We start from the raw sequence: 22221 nt of genomic DNA on the forward strand, positions 1-22221 counted from the left end.
GTTTATTATATAGTACCTTTCCTATGCCCTATCTATCTATCTATCTATGCTATCCATTCATTTATTATATAGTGCCTTTCATATCCATCTATTTATTACATAGTGCCTTTCCAATGCCCTATCTATCTATTTATTATATAGTGCCTTTCATATCTATATAATTTATTATATGGTGTCTTTTCAATGCCCTAGCTATCTATCTATCTATTATATAATGGCTTTCATATCCACCTATTCATTATATAGTGCCTTTCCTATGCCCTAAAGACACCAGATGTCCATGAAGAGTAAAACGAAATGAAAAAAATATGAAAAAACAAATGGTTGAAAACTACAAGTAATAAAAACAAAAAACTAAATAAAAACTATAAAATATCTTAAAACTAGAAAAACACTGGTAGGGCTGAACATAAGTGACATTTAATAATGACTTAATAATAATAATAATAATAATAAGTGAACACCACAGTTTAGAAATCAATTTTGAACTTTAAAGGCTCCAACCAAAACCGTAAAGATCAAAGTGCAGCGGGTCTGCCCCGGTTCAAGGCGGCTCTTTATTTTTCTTTGCCTTTAAGGAGGATTTCTGGGTTAGACATTTGCCTGAGGAATTACAAAGTCATAATTTACAGTGACACACATTTCTGCCTCTCTTCATTTATTTATTTGAATTGCAGCCTCCAGTTAAAATGCTGAAATTCTCCCCATCAACCTCCCTCCCACTGGCACCGAATATAATTTGTGGCAAAGTCGCAGTGGTCCATATTTGGGAATCCCCGTATATATCTTGCAAACCAGTAAAACGATTTCTCCACAGCCGAGTGCGATTGATTCAAAGCCATTCCCGAGGGGGCCGTCAATCTCGTTTTAATATTTGTTTGTAAAAGTTAAGATTTAATAAGCGCGCGTATCCCTGTAGCCGACAAACACTTTCATTTGAATCATTTTGGGCCCCCTATAAAAACAAACAGTTCACAGAAATCTCAGAATTTCTAAGTCCCGGCACAGACGCGTCTCTTATTTTGGCCATAAATTCTCCAGAGGGGTCAAAGAGGAGGGACAGCGGATGAGACCCCCAATCAGAGCCTCCATAGCAACGTTCTCAGCAAAGACATTTGATTAATAGGTGGAAAAAAGTGAAGAATATTCAAAATATCTGTGTCTTGGCTTTAGATGGTGTAATCATCTAAGCAATGTGCAGAAACTAATAATAAAAAAATAAAAAGACAAAGAAAATGAAAAAAAACTGAGTTTTGATGCCCCCACAGGCTCCTGGATGATGGACCTCCTGACCGGCAGCCAGTAGTTTGTGAGGCCGAGGGGCTGTGTGTCAGACATGGTGTGTATAACACTTACTAACAATAAGAATACGTCTTTACATTTATATAGCTGACCACCTCAGGGGTCCACCCCATCTCCCTTCCTGTTCACCCCCAATACCAGAAACTCCCAGTACAACACCAGCACCTGCCACCTACAGAATTTCTCAGCCGACTCTTCCATCATAAACAGTGGAGTCGGATCTGAGTACCGGAGACCCATGGAGGACTTTGTCTTGTGGTGTGGGGAGAACAACAACAACCTGCAGATCACCACCAGCAAGAGGAAGGAGCCGGTGGTGGACTTCCAGCATGCCAAAGACCCTTTGAGACGAGTTGCTATTCATTCAGAGGGGACGACGTGGAGGTGGTCCAGCAAACTGGACTGGTCTGACAACACATGAGCAGACTGGACTTCCTGAGGTGTGCAGCACACTGCTGGAAATGTTCTACAGGTCTCCGTAATAGCCAGTGTGGTGGTCTCCTGGGGAAGCAACTTGAGTTTCAACGACTCAAAATGTCAGAACAAACTTTTCAGGAAAACCTCACTGGACACCCTGATGGCAAAATTGGAAGCCATCATGAAAAGAAAAATCCCATCCTTCCCCTCCGGGAGGCGCTCTTTCTCGGTGCTCTTTTTAGCCTCATTTCTACTCTGTGGTCTCCTAAGAAACGTCTCTGGGGGTCTTCTCTTCCCGCTGCTATCAGGCAATTCAGTTCTTCCTCCTGACATCCCAGACTTATACTCTTTCACTTTGCTTGCATCTATTTTGCTATTTCTACACAATATGTATTTATTGCTATTATTATTACTATTTATTTATCTGTCAATTTATTAATTGTATTATTTGTTCTGTGAGTTGCTATCCTTTAGTTATTTTTTTATGTTTCTGCTGTCGTATGCCTCTAAATTTCCCCCCGGGACTAATAAAGTTAATCTCGTCTAATAAATTGCGGAACGTTATGCTCTGCTTGTTGAATTTAACACACCATTGAGGGCACATCTGGACACTGAGGTACAAGAAGCAGCCTCGGGAACGGGATTTGGGGGTTTATGTTGACACATGTCCATCATCTCGGCATTATAAGGAAGCAATTCTTCTTCTTCTTTCAGCTGCTCCTGTTAGGGGTCGGCACAAATGATCATCTTCTTCCATCTCCTCCTATCCTCGTCATCTTGTTCTGTCACACCCATCACCTGCATGTCCTCTCTCACCACATCCATAAACATTCTCTTAGGCCTTCCTCTTCTCCTCTTCCCTGGCAGCTCTATCCTTAGCACCCTTCTCCCAATATACTCCTCATCTCTCCTCATGTCCAAACCAACGCAATCTCGCCTCTCTGACTTTGTCTCCAAACCGTCCCACCTGAGCTGACCCTCTGATGTCCTCATTTCTAATCCTGTCCGTCCTCGTCACACTCGATGCAGATCTTAAGATCTTTAACTCTGCCACCTCCAGCTCTGTCTCCTGTGCTTTGGTCAGTGTCCCCATCTCCAACCTCAAATCATTCGACTCCAGAATCTCGTTTAGGCGGGCAGTGTGGTGTAGCGGATAAGAATTTGGACTTGGGGGTTTGTTCAAATCCCACATCTGACACTCTGTGACCAACAGCAAGTCATTTTATCAGCTTGACCTCCAACTGGAAAAACACAATAAAAACCGTGGGACCGACTGTATGTCAAATGTTGTAATTCACCTCAGGTAAAGGCATCAGACAAGAAATGAGAACTTAAGGAGGCTTACTCAGCGAGGAGGAGTTTTGTGAACATTCAATATTAGACTCCATGATATTTGGGAAGAATGAAGTGGATGGGACTGGCGAGCTTTGTTGGGCTGAATGGCCTTTTCTCGCCCAGATTGTCCCAATGTCCTTTACATCTTTACCTGAGCTGACCCTCTAATGTCCTCGTTTCTAATCCTGTCCATCCTCGTCACCCCCAATGCAAATCTTCACACCTTTAACTCTACCACCTGTGCCACCGTCTCCAGCCCTTATAACGTAGCTGGTCTCACTACCATCCTGTAGCCCTTCCCATTCACTCTCGCTGATACCCGTCTGTCACAAATCACTCCTGACACTCTTCTCCACCCATTCCACTTCAGGGGGATAAAATTGATGAGCCACAGCATGAAGTTATGGAAAAGAGTAGTGGAAGCTCGGTTAAGAGGGAAGGTGACGATTAGAGAGCAGTAGGATGGTTTCAAGCCAAGAAAGAGCACCACGGATGTGATGTTTTTGCTCTGAGGATGTTGATGGAGAAGCTTAGAGAGGAGGCCAGAAGGAGTTACATTGCATCTTTGTGGACCTGAAGAAAGCATATGACGGCGTGACTAGGAAAGTTATTATACTTAACGAAAACTAAAATCAAAACTGAAACTAATATTAAAAAAACAACATTTTCGTAAACTGAAAGAAAACAATTAAGAAAACCGAAATGAAAAACTAAAACTAAACGAAACTATTAAAGTAGCTGGAAAGACTAACTGAAAAAAAAGTATCCATCCATCCATTATCCAACCCACTATATCCTAACTACAGGGTCACAGGGGTCTGCTGGAGGGCGCAAGGCAGGAAATAAACCCCAGGCATGGTGCCAGCCCACCGCAGGGCACACACACACCCACACTAGGGACAATTTAGGATCGCCAATGCACTTAACCTGCATGTCTTTGGACTGTGGGTGGAATCCCACGCAGACACAGGGAGAACATGCAAACTCCACGCAGGGAGGACCTGGGAAGCAAACCTAGGTCTTCTAATGGAGAGGCAGCAGCAGAATTATGTTTTAAATATCTGTCCCCATTTTTTCAATGTTTCTCTCCCTCTCAAAACAGATAGTTGAGCTACCAAGTTATTTTTGTTCTTAACATCAGCCATATCATACATAATGCATACCAGGGATTTTTCCTGCCTCGCATCCAAACCTGCTTGGGTAGGCTCCATGTTTCCTGTGATCCTGGTCTGGATAAACTGGTTTTTATAATGTACATATTGTTCTTAATCTCAGATGCTGTCTCTGTCGTTTTATGCCTGTCCATACTCTTATTACCTGCTCTTGCTTTGCTCATTATGGGTTTACTGTTCTTTACTGTCCGGTGGGGTAGCTGTAAGTAGGCAGGGGAAGGAAGGCCAGCTGTGACTCCCCTGCTGCAAGGTCCGTATGGGATAAGCAGGGGGGCCGCCAGTTAAAAGGGAGAAGGCACCGGGTTTTATTTAAAAGGACATCTTCCTGCCGTGGTATTAACCTCGTTTTCAAGGCTTTATTTTATTTGGATTTGATCACCTCGTTTTTATGGATTATTCATTTAATAACTTTTAGCACTGCACTGTGGACACTCTTTTCGGTTTGGTTTGAGTATTTCTAATAAAAGCACTGTAGTACTAGGGTGTTGTACCGCGTTAGTCATTATGAATGTAGAGAAAAGCCAAGCAAAATGACACCTTTTATTGGCTAACTAAAAGGATTACAATATGCAAGCTTTCGAGGCAACTCAGGCCCCTTCTTCAGGCAAGATGTTACATTGGCTTTTCTCTAATAAAAGCACTGAACGCCTTTTTCACCATTCCTTTGCTCAGAGCGATTTGTCCCCATTTGCACAGCTCATCCGGTTGCATTTCCGACGGTGTTGTGATTTAAGAGGCTCCCAAATGGGAGGAGGGAGCCTGGAGCAGGACGCCACCATCACAGGGCGACTCTTGCTGGAGGAGGAATAGAGGTGGAGAGAAAGAGAGAGAAAGAGAGAGAGACAAAGAAAGAAGTAGAAAAACACACTGCTGTCTGCTTTATTGTGCTGTGGCACTGCGTCGTACTGTGCTGTGGGAAATGATTTTGGGAAGCGTTTCCCACAGAAAAAATAAAAACCTGTGCTGCTGGACTTGTGGCTGTGTTTGTCTGTGTCGGGTTCGGGGAGCCACAATAGCCAAACAACCGGGCTAGATGGACTGAAGGGTCAAATCTCTTCCATTTTTTCCTTGTGCCGACATTAATAGAGAATAATAGACAACGGCACGCCAAAATACCGAAGATCAGCTTAAAAATCAGCATCCTACCGTACCTTGCGAAGCTTGTACTCCTCTTCCACCTGCCCATCTTCATTGAAGTGTTTGAGCCAGGTGGAGACGTCCAGACGCTTGTACATGTTCTCCTCGGGATGCGTTTCCGTGGAAGGCAGATTGGGGCGCCGAATGGAAAACTGCATGCAGGTCTTCTCATCCGCCACCTGCTCGAGAATGGAAAGAGGTGAAGCGAAAGTGTTTAGCGTTGGAGGGGTGGGTCACGTTTCCGCTTCAACGGCTCCTCTTAACTCAACAACAAAAGCCAGTACCCAATGCCCTTCCCCATTGTTTGGGTTCTTTTTCGATCATAAAATCTAACAAGCACCAACTTTGGTCGCCTGAACGTCTGTCTGCCCATCTCGCACCCAGTGGACCACTGAAAGCTGGCACATTTCATTGTTTAAGTTAAATACCCAAGGAAAGTTTAGTTTCCACTGAGATCCCTCAGATCGACTTCACTGTGGACATTTATGAAATTTGAAAACTCGAGTAAAAAGCCCTGCCAAATTTTTGGAAATGTCTGCTACTGTATCTTACCACAGAGAAAAGGCTTCATTAACGGAATGCTGTGACACTTTCAAATTCTGCCTAGATTCATCCCGTTTGCTTAGATTCTCCTTGAGATGTTTCTAGAACATGACTTTTAGTCCACCCACGGGCAACTGAACTGATTGGACGTCGTTTAGAAAGGCCCACGTGTACCTGTTCATAGAACGTCCAACAATTTAACATTGAATAAACCGAGCCGTGAAGTCCAAGGAGCTCCCAGTGGATCAAACGGTGGTGAAGCACAGATCAGGACAAAATGATAAAACCATGTCTAAAGCTTCAAGCATTGCCAGAAGCACAGTGTGCTCCTCAAGAATTGTGAGATGTTTGCAACTACCAGGACTCTTCCTAGAGTGGGCTGTCCGGCCAAACTGAGTAAGAACCAGAGTAAGAACGGTTTTGGTCAGGGAGGTGACAAAAAAAAATCCCATGGTCACTCAAAGGTCTCCTGCTGTGATAGGGACATCCAGTCGGAAGAACGACCATCTCGGCAGTACCCCATCAATCAGGCATTTAAGCAAGAGTGCCGGACCTCCTGGTTAGAGTTGGCCAAATGGAGAGCATACGGAAACGACTCTCTGGTCTTATGAGGCAAAACTTGAACTCTTTGGGTAGACCTTCAAGCACAACATCTGGTGAAGACCGGGCACTGACCATGACCTGCCTAATACCGGTGAAGCATGGTGGTGGGACAATCATGCTGTAGGAGTGCAGGGACAGAAAGACTGATCAGAAATGAGGGAAAGATGAATGCAGAAAAAGACAGAGAGGGGTCATGGAAGAGAATCTTCTCTAGAGTGCACACCACCTCAGACAGGGGTGACAGGTCACCTTTCACTATGACAAAGACCCGAAGATGACACAGCCAAAGCCCAGACTCAAGCCCCATAGGAGGGACCTGAAGATGGATCTTTAAAGACGCTTCCCATCCAGTCTAACGGAGCTTGAGAGGCTCTGCCAGGGAGAATGGGATAAACGGCCCAAATCCAGGGTCGTGCAAAGCTTATATTTTTAACAAATTTGCAAACCTTCCTGAAAATGTTTTTTCCACTTTGTCATTATGGGTTAGTGAGTGTGGATTGATGGACCAAAATTACAAATGTATCTATTTCAGATTAAATCTACAACGAGATAAAGCATGGAAAGAGTGAAGGGGTCGGAATACTTTCTGTATATGTTATCAACAAGCACATTTCTGAGACAGAACTGTTTCTTAGTTTTGTTTGAAGCCCCCCGTCTTCAAGCCACACTGCTATATGCACAGCTTATAGTCTAAACAAGTTGAATTCTTTCATGTAATGCGTCCCCCTGTCTGGTAAGAGAGATCTGTCACTCATGGGCATCTGAGGTTCGCTATCCGGGCTCATTGGAGGTAAGCGGAGTGGTGGCTCTGAGGCTAAGGATCTGCACTGGTATCTGCTGGTTTGAATCCCCATCACTGCCAAAAAGAGATCCTACTCTGCTGGGCACTTGAGCAAGGCCCTTAACCTGTAATTGCTCCAGGGGTGCTGTACAATGGCTGACCCTGCGATCTGACCCCAAGGGGTATGCAAAAACGAACAAATTCCTAATACAAGAAATTGTATAAGGCGACATAAAGAACAAAAAAAAAAAAAACACTACCACTCCAGGGCACAAGGGGGCGCTGTTGCAAATGTATCATTTCCCTTTTTCTCTTACAGCCCTGAGAAAACCGCCCACTGAGGGCAACTGACTCCACCCTTTCTGGACCAAAAGGCAAAGGTGGTCTCATTCTGGAGCTCCCACCTGAGTATGGACCACTTTAAGAGAACCTTAGATCCTCTTATTTACTCTCTACCTTTGCTGTCATGTGATGTGCCATCACGCGGCAGTTTATTGTGGAAGTCGAAAATTTTAAAAGGGGCAACACGGTCGGCGCCCCGACATTTCCTCATCTGTGACCTGTGTGGACAACAGGTCCTTCTCCGCCGGACCCCCTAATACCTGTGTCGCTAATGATTCAGTGGAAGGACATTTTGGTTTGAGTGATTTTCTCCTGTATGCCCACCCACAGTGTAATAAATTGTCCCACGTGAATCAGCTGGGGTCACATTAACATCTTCCTAGATATAAACGAGAGGAGCTTGTAATGTCTACTAAGTAGAGTCGTGGAAATGTGCCATGAAAACTGCAGCAGGCTGCGTTTCCAAAATGATTTCTTCCGTTTGTATGCTAATGACCTTCCTGAAGAGTGCCCAAGGGTGGGCTTTCACACACAGGCAGATGAAAAAGTCACAAACGTATCTGCAAAAAAAAAGGGCCCTCGGGCAGCTTTTGTGTTGACAGATTACATGAAGAAAGTGTCAAATTGGATTAGTAATGCTTGTCTGATGGGAAATTGAAAAAAAAATAAAAAGGGAGAAGCGCGGCTAAAAAAAACTCAGTGTAGTAGAATCAGGCAGGGTGACGTCGTGGTAATTTAACCTTCAATAACATCTTCCACAATGAGCTCTGCCTCAATGCATGTCATAAAACGGCAACTCGGTGCCCTCAGTGGACAAAAAAACAAAAAAAACAAAAGGTGCCCAGGGTAAGTGCCATCTTAGAGGTGGGTGCTGTAAGTTGGAGTACCAGACATAGCGAAATAGGCCTACAAAAGACCCATAAAGCCGGCCAGGACCTTCACTGGCCAACCCAGAGCAGGCTTACTCCAATCCAGCCAGTTCCCCAACTGCTACATGCAGGCTTTGGCCTACACGGGCCTAAAATTGGGGAATCTCGTTTTAAAAGGTCAAGATAGAAAGGAAAATACCAAACAGTCAGAATGACCCTAAAGCTCTGGCTGATGAACGATATGGACATGAAGAAAATCTGTTAAGTATCAACGTGTATTTTTGCGTTTCATTGTTATTCTTAAATGCTAATCCTTCATATTGTCCTGCTGTTTATGTTCTGTTTATATTTGATATATTAATAGTGCACTGTAACTTTAAATGTCCTAATGCCGCTTCTGCTTTGTGCGGGTGGTTCCTTAGGAGGCGGGGCCACCATGAAGTCACTGTGGCTGAGCCCGCCCCCTGTCTGCCTTCTCTGCCAGAGAAGAGGCCTGAGCAGCATGGCATTGAAGTCGTGGGGAGTTTGTCAGGTTTGTGTTTCTTTTGTTTTTGGACTTTCTGGATTTTAGATCTCACTGACTGGAACTTGTACTGGTAATTTTTTATGTCGGGTTGCATTTTGGCAAATCCGTTTTGCTCTTTTTGAGCACCCTTTGTAATACCTTTTTTTATGTTTAATGACATATTCTTTCATTTTATCAAGAATCATATGGGGGGGGGATGTCGTATTTTAGCCAAGGACCGTCCCCTGGTCGCTGGTTTGGTTCAAATTCATGCATAATGTCATTCTTGATTATTTTCTTTATCCTGATTATGTGCTTCAATCTTTACTGGTGATTTTGTCTATTTATGCAAACTGCCCATTGTTATGTTCTGCATGTTTTGAGGGTGGTACCCCAGGAGGCGGGCCACCTACCAATCACCGCCCTATAAATTCGGAGGGTCTTCCACAGTTCCTGCACTTTAAATGCACTTAGGAGGGGGGAGTTCTTCAGTCTTTTTGTTCATTTACTTGATTTTTGACACTTTGCTCTGAACTTTGACTAATCTTGGGATTTCACATTGGGACTTTTGCTTGTACCGGATTGCCTTTTTGTTTTGGGAAAATCCTATACTGCCTTTGGGCTCCACAGAACTTTATTGTTATTGAAGAGGAGTTTTAGTGAAGAATAAATCTTTTATTTTTATTCTACAAGTCCCTTTCTGTGTCTAGCTGGGGTTTTTGATGGGATTTCCCCCTTCTAGTGGCCATTTTTGGAAGTTGCCTTTGGGACTTTCAGTCATAACACTGCAGTTTTGTTTGGTTTCTCCCTCTTGTGAGGCTTTTTGCTTCATTTCTGAACAATAAGTTTATTATGTTTTAACTTTCATGCAGTTTTTCCATTTTTGAAGCTTACCATTATGTTTCGGAGTAAGCCGGACTGGGTGAGCCTCTTTTGGTCTAGCCAGTTAAGGTCCCGGCCTGGTTGTATGTCTTCTTTTTTTTGTGCTGCCAACAAGGCTTTCAGTGTCAGAATTGTAAATGGCGGGGCAAAAGATGAAGAAAGTGTGCATGGAGAGGAAAATGGGCCTGAGTCAGAAACCAGAAAGACAGACCAGAGAGAAACGAACGTCAAAGCCAAAATGGAAGATGGGGAACAAAACTCACAGGAAGTCATGAGGTTCGCATTGCTTACAACAGGACCCTTTCAGTAAGCCGCTATGCACTTAAGTGCTTCAGTTTACAACCTCATGACTTCCTATGAGTTTTGTTCCCCATCTCCCATTTTGGCTTTGACGTTCGTGGAAAAAGTGATGTGCTGTGAATACTTTCCGGATGCACTGTCAATAATACAAGGTGAGCCAAAATGAAGTGCCCCATTTCTCCAGGTCATTGCACGGATAGAGGCAGCCAAGTGGGTCGGGGTGGGGAGTTCCTTTGATTGGTGACCCTTTGTAGTTTTCAGTCTGCAACATGCCTTGGTCTGGTGTGCACCGTGCTTTTGCTGTCGAAACGTTTTTCAAAAATAACAAATCCATCATCACTACGCGACGCAGCTTCTGAACGCAGTCCACCATTCCTCCTAATGGTGACGTCCCAAATCAGAATACAGTTCTTCAGTGGGTGGCTAAATTAGGACAGATGGGTACAACATTGAACAGAAAATCTCCAGGCCGTCCTCTGACTGTACGAATGCCTTGAATCCTGCCTATTATCTCTCTCTCTCTCTCTCTCTCTCTCTCTCTCTCTCTCTCTCTCTCTAGACAACAGAAGAACCCTCAGCCTAACCATCACTTTCCGTTCCCCAGACTGTATCACTTCCTGTTCCGGTCCACCAGATCCCGCTTCCTTATGATGTCATTTCTGGTTCCAGAATGTCACATACTCATGATGTCATTTCCTTCCGCCGACCATATATAGACACTGCCTCCTCTTTATTATAATCAGTTCTGTTTAGGACTCCAGTCTGTAAAGATGTTATTCATTCGCCTGACACCTACAGTATATGGGGTGCGGGACCCCCAAACCTTTGACGTTATCTTTGTGTTTAATTTACAGTTTTATTACTTTCATTATTTGTGAATTATTCATTATTTATTTTAATGTCGTTTCTACGTACGATTCTGTATTCTGCTCGGCTCAGCTCCTTGTATTTTGTGGGTAAGGAGTTAGGACCACCATTAATCTTACTGAGGAGAGACTAAGTCCACCCCCCACCAAGTCCACCCAATGCACCTCAGAGGAGGGGTCCGTGAGTGCCGCTGCTTCTTTGATTTGTTTTTTGCCGGGTTTTTGATCTGTTGTTCCTGTTTTTTGGATTATTCCCCAGGATTTCCTTTTGGAATGATGTGCTCCAGATTAACTTTTTCAGCTGCACCGTGTTGCCCCTTTTTTTGAGCTTTTTGCTGTTTCTTTTTGTTCTAACTACGCCTACATGAAGCAATTTCCGAAGTGACTTAGAGTTCGAAGTTGGTGGGACTTTCCTATCATCTCAGCATTTGAAGATTTTAAGATGCCATCAAAAGATCAATAGCACATTAGGTTGGGTTTGGTGAAACTGTTGCAAAACAAGAAAAGGAAGGCAGCGACAGATGCCCTGGTGGGATTATGGGACCACCAATTCATGGAAGCCTCAATTCAGAAGACAACTCCCCTAGCTGGTTTCTCACTAAAAAATAATCTAAGGGGAAGTCAGTATGGAAGTTGGAGGACAACTGAGCACTCAGAAGTGCCGGGCATTGACTTGGAACATCCGGCAGTTTCCGTAATCAAATTTGTCGTCGCCAGGTTTCCCTCGCCCTCCACCGGCCACATTGTTTTATATAAACACTTCATACTTCAGTTATTCTTACCTGGTCTTTGAGCTGAGTCTCCCTGCAGTACTTCCATTGTTGAAAAACTTCAGAGAGTTTATCGAGGCCACCGTGGTGAAAGTGAAAGATTTTATACTGGCTCTCCCGGCTGGCGATGACTAGCTGGCCACTTGTGCAGGCCTCGTCACTGTGGGACAGGGAGAGAGGGGAGGACGTCAGTCATGTAACAAGAATAGAAAGCTGACATGTGAGACCCTTAGCAGCAGAAGGACAACTCGCTGAGTTAGAACACTGACGACTGTCACTCGCTGAAGACAAACCGGCGTCTGACACAATCTGTGCTTAAGTAAGGGAGAGGCAGCAGACCCTGAAAAGCACAACGTGAAGCAAGTCAGGACAGATGGGTATTGTGCTGCTCCAAAGATGGCAGGCACCTCTTCATCTTTCATCTCACATCATGAAGACCTTTGAGAGGCTGGGCCAGGACTATATGAGTCCTCATGTGGTAGACCACCAGACCCCACTGCAGCTTGCCTATCGGACGATAGATAAATAGATAGATATGGTATAGTAGGCAGGATTAGATAGATAGATAGATAGATAGATAGATAGATAGATAGATAGATAGATAGATAGATAGATAGATAGATAGATAGATAGATAGATAGATATGGTATAGTAGGCAGGATTAGATAGATAGATAGATAGATAGATAGATAGATAGATAGATAGATAGATAGATAGATAGATAGATAATTCACTCTACAACAGACAGATGGTCAGATGTGAACACTTTCCTCCTCATTTGGTACTTCAGCCCCTCTCTTTCTCTAATCCATAAACTGTCGCACACTCGCACACACACACACACACACACACACACACACTCTACTGTTCTGAAATGCACATTCTGGCCCCAGCAACACAGAAGGTGTGAAGTTCACAAGTCCCCACCATGCCTGCGTTGAGCCGTATCCCTTTAAAGCTGCTAAAGTCAGAGGCTTTCGATGCTTCCTGGTGTGAATGTGGAGATGAGGTGTTACTGACTGTGCTACCTGCAGTATAATTTTAACTTAAATTGAAAGATCACCTTTTTATTTAGCTGCCTTCAAGCATAAAGGTGAAACAGACAAACTAAGTGCCAGAAATGCATGGACGCCTCGTCGTCCCATCCATATTTATAAAGACTTTTTTTTCCTCAGGCTCTTTCTGACGTGTCTCTTATCATTAAGGGGGATTTAATGGCACAGGTGGTGCTCACCAGTTTTATTTCCATAGTTTAGTTTTGAATTGCTTTCCAGATCCATGATTGTATTTAGGAATCTGGCGACACGCCTTATAATGTTAATAGACAGAGAAGCCTCCATACGCAGTGTGCGCTCCAGTGGCTTCAGTGTTCGTATTTTTTAACTTCCACCTCATTGGCATCTTGCCCTGCTTTCTAACAGCCTGCTGCCCGCATATACAGAGTGCCCATGTACAACAAATTAACATTTAAAATGCTCATTTCAAGACCCTTTTTATTACTAAAGAGTCAAAGACTTGAAGTGCTCGGCTTATCCGAAGCTCGGCACAGAAGGGTCTCCCCAAACGAGTCAGGTGATCACTGTGAGAACTAAACATGAAGCGCTGCCCTCGCTCAGGCCGGGGTGGGTTGCCACGGGGCCTCACATTCGTATCTTCTTCATTGCTAAACTGGTGAAAGAAACTGCGGCAGCCTGTCAGCGGGAGGGACCCATCGGGATGTTAGGTAAACAGTATTTAAACCGAGAGACGCAAACAACAATCATGCGTTACCCACCCTCGCGCCCTGCTGAGGCAGCACCAGATAATTGGTAGCTTTCGTTGTTTTATGGTGGATCTCCTGAAGCGGGATGAAGCGCGCAAGTGGAAGGCATGCAGATCAGTGGGACCCACGTATGCCATCGACGAGGCGACAGGTACAGTACGCAGGAAAGGCGGCAGATAAAATGACTTCCAAGCTGGCGGCTCAGTAACTGTACTCAGGGCCGCTCCACTGGGGATCGTTGACTTTGCATGGAAAACATAATAATAATAATATTAATAAAGTCAGCAATATTTATCTTGAAGCTGACAAAAAATGAGATTAATTAGGGTGCTTTGCAGAAGCACGAAATCCATTTAAAGTCCTCACCATTTTTTGGATTTCCGTACACCTACTCCTCTAGCGGCCTGTCGATAAAATTACTTATGCGTGGTAGCAGATTATTTTTTTAAAGCCAAAGTTACTAATTTGATCAAAAGTGTATTTTTAACAAATAACAGCCGCTTGCCTAAATATTCAGACCCTTTATGCCCCCTCCAGGCCAAAATGCATGTCTGTGAGGACATCGGAAGAGCAGAAGAACATCGGGCGGGAAGGGCCTGCCCACCAGCCAGCCCTGGATTTGTAGGCCATGGCATATCAGCACTAAGCACTGAGCCACTGGGCACTCCATGATAAAAAAAGGATTGAAATCAAGTGCAAGTCATTTAATGCAAATTATTATTATTATTACAGTGGCAAGAAAACAGTAGGTGACCCCCCCTTTGGACTTATCAGGTTTTCGACATTAGTTGATCATGAAATGTGATCAGATCTGCTCGTCTGAGCCACAAGTGCTGCGTCCTCCGTAATGTTTGGCACAAAGACACATTTTTCTGTGATTTCTTCCTCGGCTTTAGAGTTTCAAACAATTCATACATTGTGATTAAGGCCTTCGTTTAAGGGGATTTGAGGACATTTTGGTCACACAACACTTTTTTCTACACGTTTCCCCCCATTTCAGGACACCAGTTGGTGTCACAGGTGTTTGTGATTCCTCGGGTGGGTTTCCTGGCTTCATAAGATACCTCGGCCTGCTTCTGCCCGTTGGAGTCTGTAGCTGCTAATGTTCAACCGCAGGACAAGAGCAGTGCCAGTGAAAGTCAAAGAAGCCATCATGAGGCTGACAAACGAGAATCAAACCATCGGTGACATCGGTAGAACATTAGGATGTCTGGAATGTAATGAAGAAAAACGAACAGACTGGTGAGCTCAGGAATCGCAAAGGGACGGCTAAGCCAAGGAAGACCTCCACTGCTGATGACAGAAGAAATCCTCACTGTGGTCAAGAAAAAGCCCCCAGTGCCTGTCTGACAGATCAGAAATTGTCTTCAGGGGGCCGATGTGCATGTGTGTGTGTGTCAGAGACGACTATCAGCAGAAGACTCCATGAGCAGAAACACAGAGGAGGCCACACTGCGAGATACAAACCACAAAAACAGGACGGCAGATTACAGTTTGTGAACAAGGACTTGAAAGAGCCCGAAGAATTCTGGGTAAAGGTCATGTGGACAGACGAGACGAAGATGAACCTCATTAGAGCGATGGCGAGAGCAAAGTGTGGAGACGACAAGGAACTGCTGAGGATCCAAAGCAGACCACCTCATCTATTAAACATGGCTGTGCTGGGGGGTGTTATGGCTGGCACAGGTCCTGGCACACTTCTCTTCTCTGATGGCGACAATCGTACGATGAATTCTGAGGTGTGTAGAAACATCTGGTCTTCTCAAACTCCAGTAAAGGCCTCCAAACCCATTCTTCTTGTAGGATTTGTGTTTTTGGGACTTTGTTTGCTTTGAGATTTACACTCGGGGAACACTCCTGCTGTGCCTTTCGTGCTCCTTGGAGCCTTCGTCTTGTTTTGGCCCTTTTGTTACCAGCCGGGGTCTTACCGTGGGCACTCGGAGGTATTTTTGGGACTCTGAGTTCATGAAAAACACCCGAGGAAGTCTTGAGAAAGCTGCAGGAGTGGAGGACTTGTCCACATCTCAAATTTCTGTGAGGGTGTCAAGCAGCCCTTATTTAATAAAGAGCCTTTATTAAAATTAAGGAGGACTTGACCTGGGGAACACACCCTGCTGAGGTAGTGAAGAAGGCCCAAAAGAGACTCTACTTCCTGAGGGTGCTCAGAAAGAACAACATCCCTGAGAAACTGCTGGTGTCCTTTTACCGCTGCACAGTAGAGAGCATCCTGGCCTACTGTCTCGGTGCGGGGTTCTCCAGCTGCACAGCAGCACAGAAGAAAAGGGCCATTAAGGTCACCCAGCAGATAGTCGACTGTCCTCTCCCCTCACTAGAAGAACTACATAGTGCCTGTTGTCTCAGGAACATCAAGAAAATTCTTTAGGACCCATCACACCCAGGACATGCATTGTTTGAACGCCAGGCAGATGTTTCAGACCCATAAAGACTGAGAAACTGTTTCTATCCTTCAGCCACCAGCATGCAGAGTGCTGCCCTGTGCTCAGTCTGACCGAGTGCACCTTCATTGTAAGTTAACTTTAGATAAAGGACACGTGCAATATAATGTATGTATGTATGTACGAGCGGAAAACAGTGCTCTGTTGTTATGGACAATTCTGGATACTTATTTTATTCCCTTATTTTAGTTGTAACTTGAGTAATTCTGTTTTGTGTTTATTTTTTTTTTTTTTTCTGCACTGGAAAATTACACCTAAACATTTCATTGTACAATGTCTCATTGCTACAATGACAATGAAGTTTTTGATTGATTTGATTGATTCACAGTGAAGCAAATCCTGGTTTGGTTTACATTTCTGCCTGTTCTTAGTTTGGGGTGTCGGTGGATTGAAACTCATTGGGGTTTGGGGGGATTAATTAAACCAAACATGGAGAACTGAATCGATGCCATAACCTTAACTGACCGCGAGTATGGAGGAATATTTCAGACAATAAATAGAGAAATATGTAAAGATGTGGATGATGAGCCAAAACACACTGCTGCGGCAACACTGGAGTTTATCAACGCTAAAAAATGGGACATTCTGGAATGGCCAAGCCGGTCTCCTGATTGAAGCCCAACTGAGCAGGCCTCCCATATGCTGAAGAGAAAGGGGGACAAGCCAGTGAAACAAGCAGGAGCTGAAGATGGCCGAGCATCGGCAGAGAAGACCCTCGGCACCTGCTGATGTCTACAGTATGAGTCGCAGACTTAAAGCTCAAATATGTGCAACGGCTTTAACAGAACTGCCACTGCTGTGTCCCAAACATTGTGATATGGGGGGGACCACATAGAGAAAGTGGGTGCAAATCCCCTTAGATGAAAGTCTTTAATCTCAATGTCTGAAGTGTTTGATTTGTAATTGTGAGCCGTGGAGCAGACAAGTCAATCGAGGAGGAGTGTGGCTTTGTCCCCGAACATTATTTGGGGGCACAGTATATATTTATCAAAATGACCTCATATTTGTCTGTTTATGTTTCACTATTATGTGTTGCACTTCCTTTTTTATATTCTATTTATAATTATCATATAAAACGCTGGGCTCAACAGAGGGAGTGACGATAGATAGATAGATAGATAGATAGATAGATAGATAGATAGATAGATAGATAGATAGATAGATAGATACTTTATTAATCCCAAGGGGAGATTCACATACTCCAGCAGCAGCATACATAAAGAACAATATTAAATTAAAGAGTGATAAAAATGTATAATATTAACGTTTACCACCCCAGGCGGAACTGAAGAGTCGCACATTAATTATGTAACTCATCTGACATTTTGTATTCCCTGCCATCATGAAGAGTCCAGTGTGACACGGACTGCTCAAGCAGTCCTCTTAGTAAAGATTTAAACACAATTTTCAAAACCACCGGTACCTGAAGAAGAGTCGCAAGGACCTCATCTGGCCCAAGTCCACCCGGAAAACACCACACAGCTGCTCCAGGGCCAACACCTTCTGCTGCTCCTCCCACTTGCTGTTGTGTGATTGGCTGCTGATGTCCAGGAAGGACGCGTTGTTGTCCAGGCTGGAGGCGGAGCCTGCAGAAAGAGTCATGGAGTCATCACAGGTCTCCCTGCAGGAAATGAGGAAACAAAAAAGAAAAATCAAAGGCCAATTAGAAATGGAAGATGACAGCTACAACTGAGCAGGCCAGTGACATGATGGCCACATGCGAGATGCAAGCTGCTCAAACAAATTCTATGAAACCGGTTCATCTACCTGCATTCTATACCCAATTCTATCAATCTATTTAATCCTGCCTACTATACCAAATTCTTTCTATCTATCTCCAGGCTCTCGACATCCAGATCCAGAAACTCCTGTCCAGACGGAGGCACCTGAGGGATTTGATGGCTCGTCTGCTGGCAAAATCCTCCCCAACATCAGCAAATTGCGGTTCGGTAACATCGACTCCACGCTGTGCCGCTCGCTCACTTTCAAGGCCAAGTGAGGTTCACACCTGCGCCTCGTTGTCAGAGCGACAACGCCAACAATGAAGAATTCAACCTGCTTCAGCTATGCAGGCGGGGGCTTAAGGCTAGAACACCTCCATCGGCACAGGCAAGCATCTCCACCCAGAACCGGTTCGACCCTCTCCGCGTCCCCAGTTTGCCTTCAACCCCGGGTGATGTATTTGTGATTGGTGATTCAATCGTACGAAACCTAAACATCGCATGCCCTAATCAGAAAACGTTTGTCTCTTGCTTTCCCGGTGCTCGTGTCCGAGATGTTACGAGACGTGTGCCTACAGTCTTCAAGAGGCACAAGAACAGGAAAGTGGGATCCATTGTGATACACTCTGGGGTTAATGATGTGAGACACCAACAGTCGGAGATTCTCAAGGCGGACTTCGCACCACTAATTAAAGCCACAAAGGAGAGGACCCCGGCTGCAAGAATTTCCATCTCGGGTCCCTTACCTCTCGTTAGAAGATCGAACAAGTATTACAGTCGTCTGCTGGTGTTAAACATCTGGCTGAAAGGCTTCTGCGAGAGTCGAAACCTCGGGTTCGTGGACAATTGGGACCTCTTCTGGGAGAGGCCGTGCTTCTTCAAGTGAGAAGGTCTGCATCAAAACAGATTTGGCACCCGGGTCCTCTCCAAAAACATCGCTGAGGTAATTCGTCTCTCTTGACTCTCTGTTTTTACTTCTAACTCCTTCCGTAATGCTTGTGATAATTTGGTAAGAAAATCTTCTTCAAAAGTGCACTGCATTAACACTCTAATAACGAACCTCAATGCATATAAAAAAACCTAGGCAGTGCGGCATAAATACGAATAACTTAATTACAATTACACCTCTAGATGAACAAAGCATTAAAACTATAAAAACAGATTATAGACTAAATAAAAAATACGCACAGAGCGGCGCTAATAAAAATAATTTAATTTCTATCTCAAATGCCCATAATGCACATACAATTCAGTTCTGCTCTTCCGAAACATTAAATATAGCTTTATTAAATGTTAGAGCATTAACCGACAAGACGTTTTCCATCAACGATCTTATTAGTGATAGGAAAATTGATTTTACTGCACTAAGTGAAACGTGGCATAGCTCTGATGGTGCGGCTGTTTTAATCGAATCTGCATCTCCAAATTACAGCTTTGCTCGTCCGGATCGCTAAGGAAAGAGAGGCGGCTGCTTAGCAAACATTTACTCGAGCCGGTTAAAGTGTAAAGATGTTGGCTTTGGCAAATTCAAGTCCTTTGAGTATCTTGCCGTTGTTATTCATGGAGTTTCTCAGTTTCTAGTATTATCCGTGTATAGACCTCCTAAATACAATGTGTCTTTCTTTGAGGAATTCTCAGACTTGGTGTCACTTGTAATTACGAACTATGACACGTTCCTAATAGTCGGTGACTTTAACTTTCGTATCGATAATCAGTGTGACCCAAAAGTAAAAGAAGTCATGAACCTCCTGGACTCTTTTGATTTGAGCCAGTACATTAGTCAGCCGACACACAAAGCAGGCCATACGTTAGACTTAGTAATTACTAAAGGACTGAAAGTTAATGTGAAGCAGATCATTGATATTGGTCTATCAGACTGTTACTATTTAATATAGTATCGTGATGTCCCTACATTGATGGTTTAAAAGCCAGAAGTCCACCTGACCGTCATCATTAAGTTCTTCCATGAGAACCCTAAATACCATGAGGACTGATTGAGGTCATTTGTGTTGGGTAGAATGCATAGAGGCGGCTGGGTGGTCTCATGGCCTTGGAACCCCTGCAGATTTTTTTTTTCTCTAACCATCTGGAGTTTTTTTTTGTTTTTTCTGTCCTCCCTGGCCATCAGACCTTACTCTTATTCTATGTTAATTAGTGTTCTCTTATTTATTTTGTCTTTTTTCTCTTTCTTCATCACATCACTTTGAGCTGCATTATTTGTATGACAATGTGCTATATAAATAAATGTTGTTGTTGAAGTATAGCAAAATTAAAATTCTGTCTATCATAATTATTTCACAGCTATTTACCTATCTACCTATCCCTACCATACCAAATTCTATTTAACTAATCCTGCCTACTATACCAAATTCTGCCTATCTGTCATATAGTGCCTTTCACATCTATCTATCTAATCCTGCCTACTATACCAATTTTTTCTATCTAATCCTGCCTACTATGCCAATTTTTTCATCTATCTATCTAATCCTGCCTACTATACTAAATTCTTTCTATCTATTTATCTATCATATACCACCTTTCACATTTATCTATTTATCATATAGATCCTTTCACATTCATCCCTCCATCTATCTATCTTTAAAATGAAAGATTTGTTAGGAAGTTGGTGTTTTTTCTCAGCCCCCTGTTCTTGCCCACCTGCTTATGTCGAAGCCTGCTGGCACCACCTCTGCTAAAGATGCTTGCACTATAAAGTGCTGACTGAATTAGCGCTGGTTTTGAATTCAGATGTTTTCAGTCGAAGTGACTTTTGGTGTTAAAATCTGCCACTAAGCCCACTGGATGTGTTCGCCGGACAGATTTTGTCCACTCTTGTGAGGTTGTGGATGTGTTTTTGTTTCTCTGCCCCTTTCCTAAGTGAGCTCTGCTTTCTCTTTTCCAAGGATACAAAAGTAGCCAGCTGGCTAATTATGAACTTGTCACCTCTTCCTGACTTCCCCTGAGGACCTGAACAGGAGTGAATGGCTCTCTGGAGCACAGATTTCACTCAGGATCTCAGCGCAACACAGAATGACAGCCTTGCATCATCTTTCCTCTGAGAATCCAGAGCTCCCATCTCACTCGGCACTTGTTACAGGGCTTGTATTTAAAACAAAGGACAAGAAATCTCAGCGGCAGATCTGCAGAAGGAGTGAGCATCACAATCTAACAGGATCAGGAATCGTTGGAATTACTGAGACTCTCTTTTAGATCTGCCTGTTCATAATCTACTGCTCTATGTGGAGGTTTCCTGCATTAAGTGCTGTTATTCCTTGATAGTGATACATTTTGTAGCAATATTAATAATAACAATACTAATGATCATCTAATTATAAACACAGAAACACAAACGTCTTTGTAATTGATTGTGTTAATTGTCATACTTCACCAGGTATAGGTAACAGAAAATAAATTAAGCTTTCAAAAGACATAAAATGTGTCATAGTTGTAACCTCCACAAGTGGAGAGGGAAAACGTCAAAAACCCCTTGACAAAACAACCCCCTAAAACAATTAGTACGCTAGAAGACTAGCCAAAAAAACAAAAGATCTAACGCAGTGCAACTACAACCAAAACAAGAGCTAAAAAATCAAAATCAACATACAAAAGTAGTTTTGGGAAACAAAAGAACACTCGACAAAAAAAAAAAAAAAGGATTTCAATATCTGCAAACTTGGCTGACCTTTTAACTCTTGGAGGGCCGCAATTAAAATGAATTCAAAAGAAGTTAATTAGCAGCAATTAAGAAAAGGGCTAGAATAAAAATCTGCAGCCAATGGGGCTCTCTGGAACCGGAGTTTGAGTTTGATAAACATCAGGGGTCTCGAATTCCAAATCCCACCCCTAGCAACCGCCAATGCAAATCAGCAATGCATGGACAAAACAAAATGACGTCTGAAACAATTCAAAATAAATATTCATACTACAGTTTTAATTTTTTTTTTTCATCAGAATTGGATTACTAGACGAAGAAAACCCCTAAACAGATCCAAAAATGAATTTCAAGATATGAAGAGAAATATAATAATAATTAATGAATAGTCACATCATAACAAAATTCATTCATTTCTGAATCCTGCCTACAATATCAAATTCTATTTATCTACCTATCTATTTAATCCTGCCTACTATACCAAATTCTATCTATCTATCTATCTATCTATCTATCTAATCCTGCCTACTATACCAAATTCTACCTACAGTAGAAGAAATAAGAAATAATGGAAACTCAGATGATTACTACACCAAATTCCACAACCCAAAACTATTCATATCCAAAAATGATTAATACAAAATATAAAGTAAAAATGCAACAACATAAAGCAATTTAACCTGCACTTTACCTTTACAAAAGAATCATTGGCTGGTGTGAGTGAGTTTCTAAACTCTTGGAAACTCAGGGATTCCACCCAATAAAATGAAATACGGAAGAAAGTCCCAAAGCAATTTAACCTGCAG

At 43.2% G+C, this 22221-nt stretch overlaps 1 protein-coding gene and 1 long non-coding RNA gene across 2 annotated transcripts in view; one reads left to right on the forward strand and one right to left on the reverse strand.

Moving 5' to 3' along the window:
• tbc1d16 (TBC1 domain family, member 16) overlaps positions 1-22221 on the reverse strand; it is a 162124-nt gene that overhangs the window by 69791 nt on the left and 70112 nt on the right. The window contains exons 4-6 of the mRNA XM_039740410.1: positions 17466-17663; positions 11837-11984; positions 5378-5542 (exon numbers count right to left, since the gene is read on the reverse strand). Of these exons, the coding sequence (XP_039596344.1) occupies positions 5378-5542; positions 11837-11984; positions 17466-17663 (511 nt within the window). The remainder of the gene's footprint in view (positions 1-5377; positions 5543-11836; positions 11985-17465; positions 17664-22221) is intronic.
• On the forward strand, positions 8919-21362 carry LOC120517896. The gene is made up of 3 exons (XR_005631131.1): positions 8919-9033; positions 17884-18706; positions 20667-21362. It is a non-coding gene; the product is annotated as an uncharacterized LOC120517896 (long non-coding RNA).

The sequence above is a fragment of the Polypterus senegalus genome, chromosome 17 (assembly GCF_016835505.1).
Source record: "Polypterus senegalus isolate Bchr_013 chromosome 17, ASM1683550v1, whole genome shotgun sequence".
Taxonomy (NCBI): Eukaryota; Metazoa; Chordata; class Cladistia; order Polypteriformes; family Polypteridae; genus Polypterus; species Polypterus senegalus.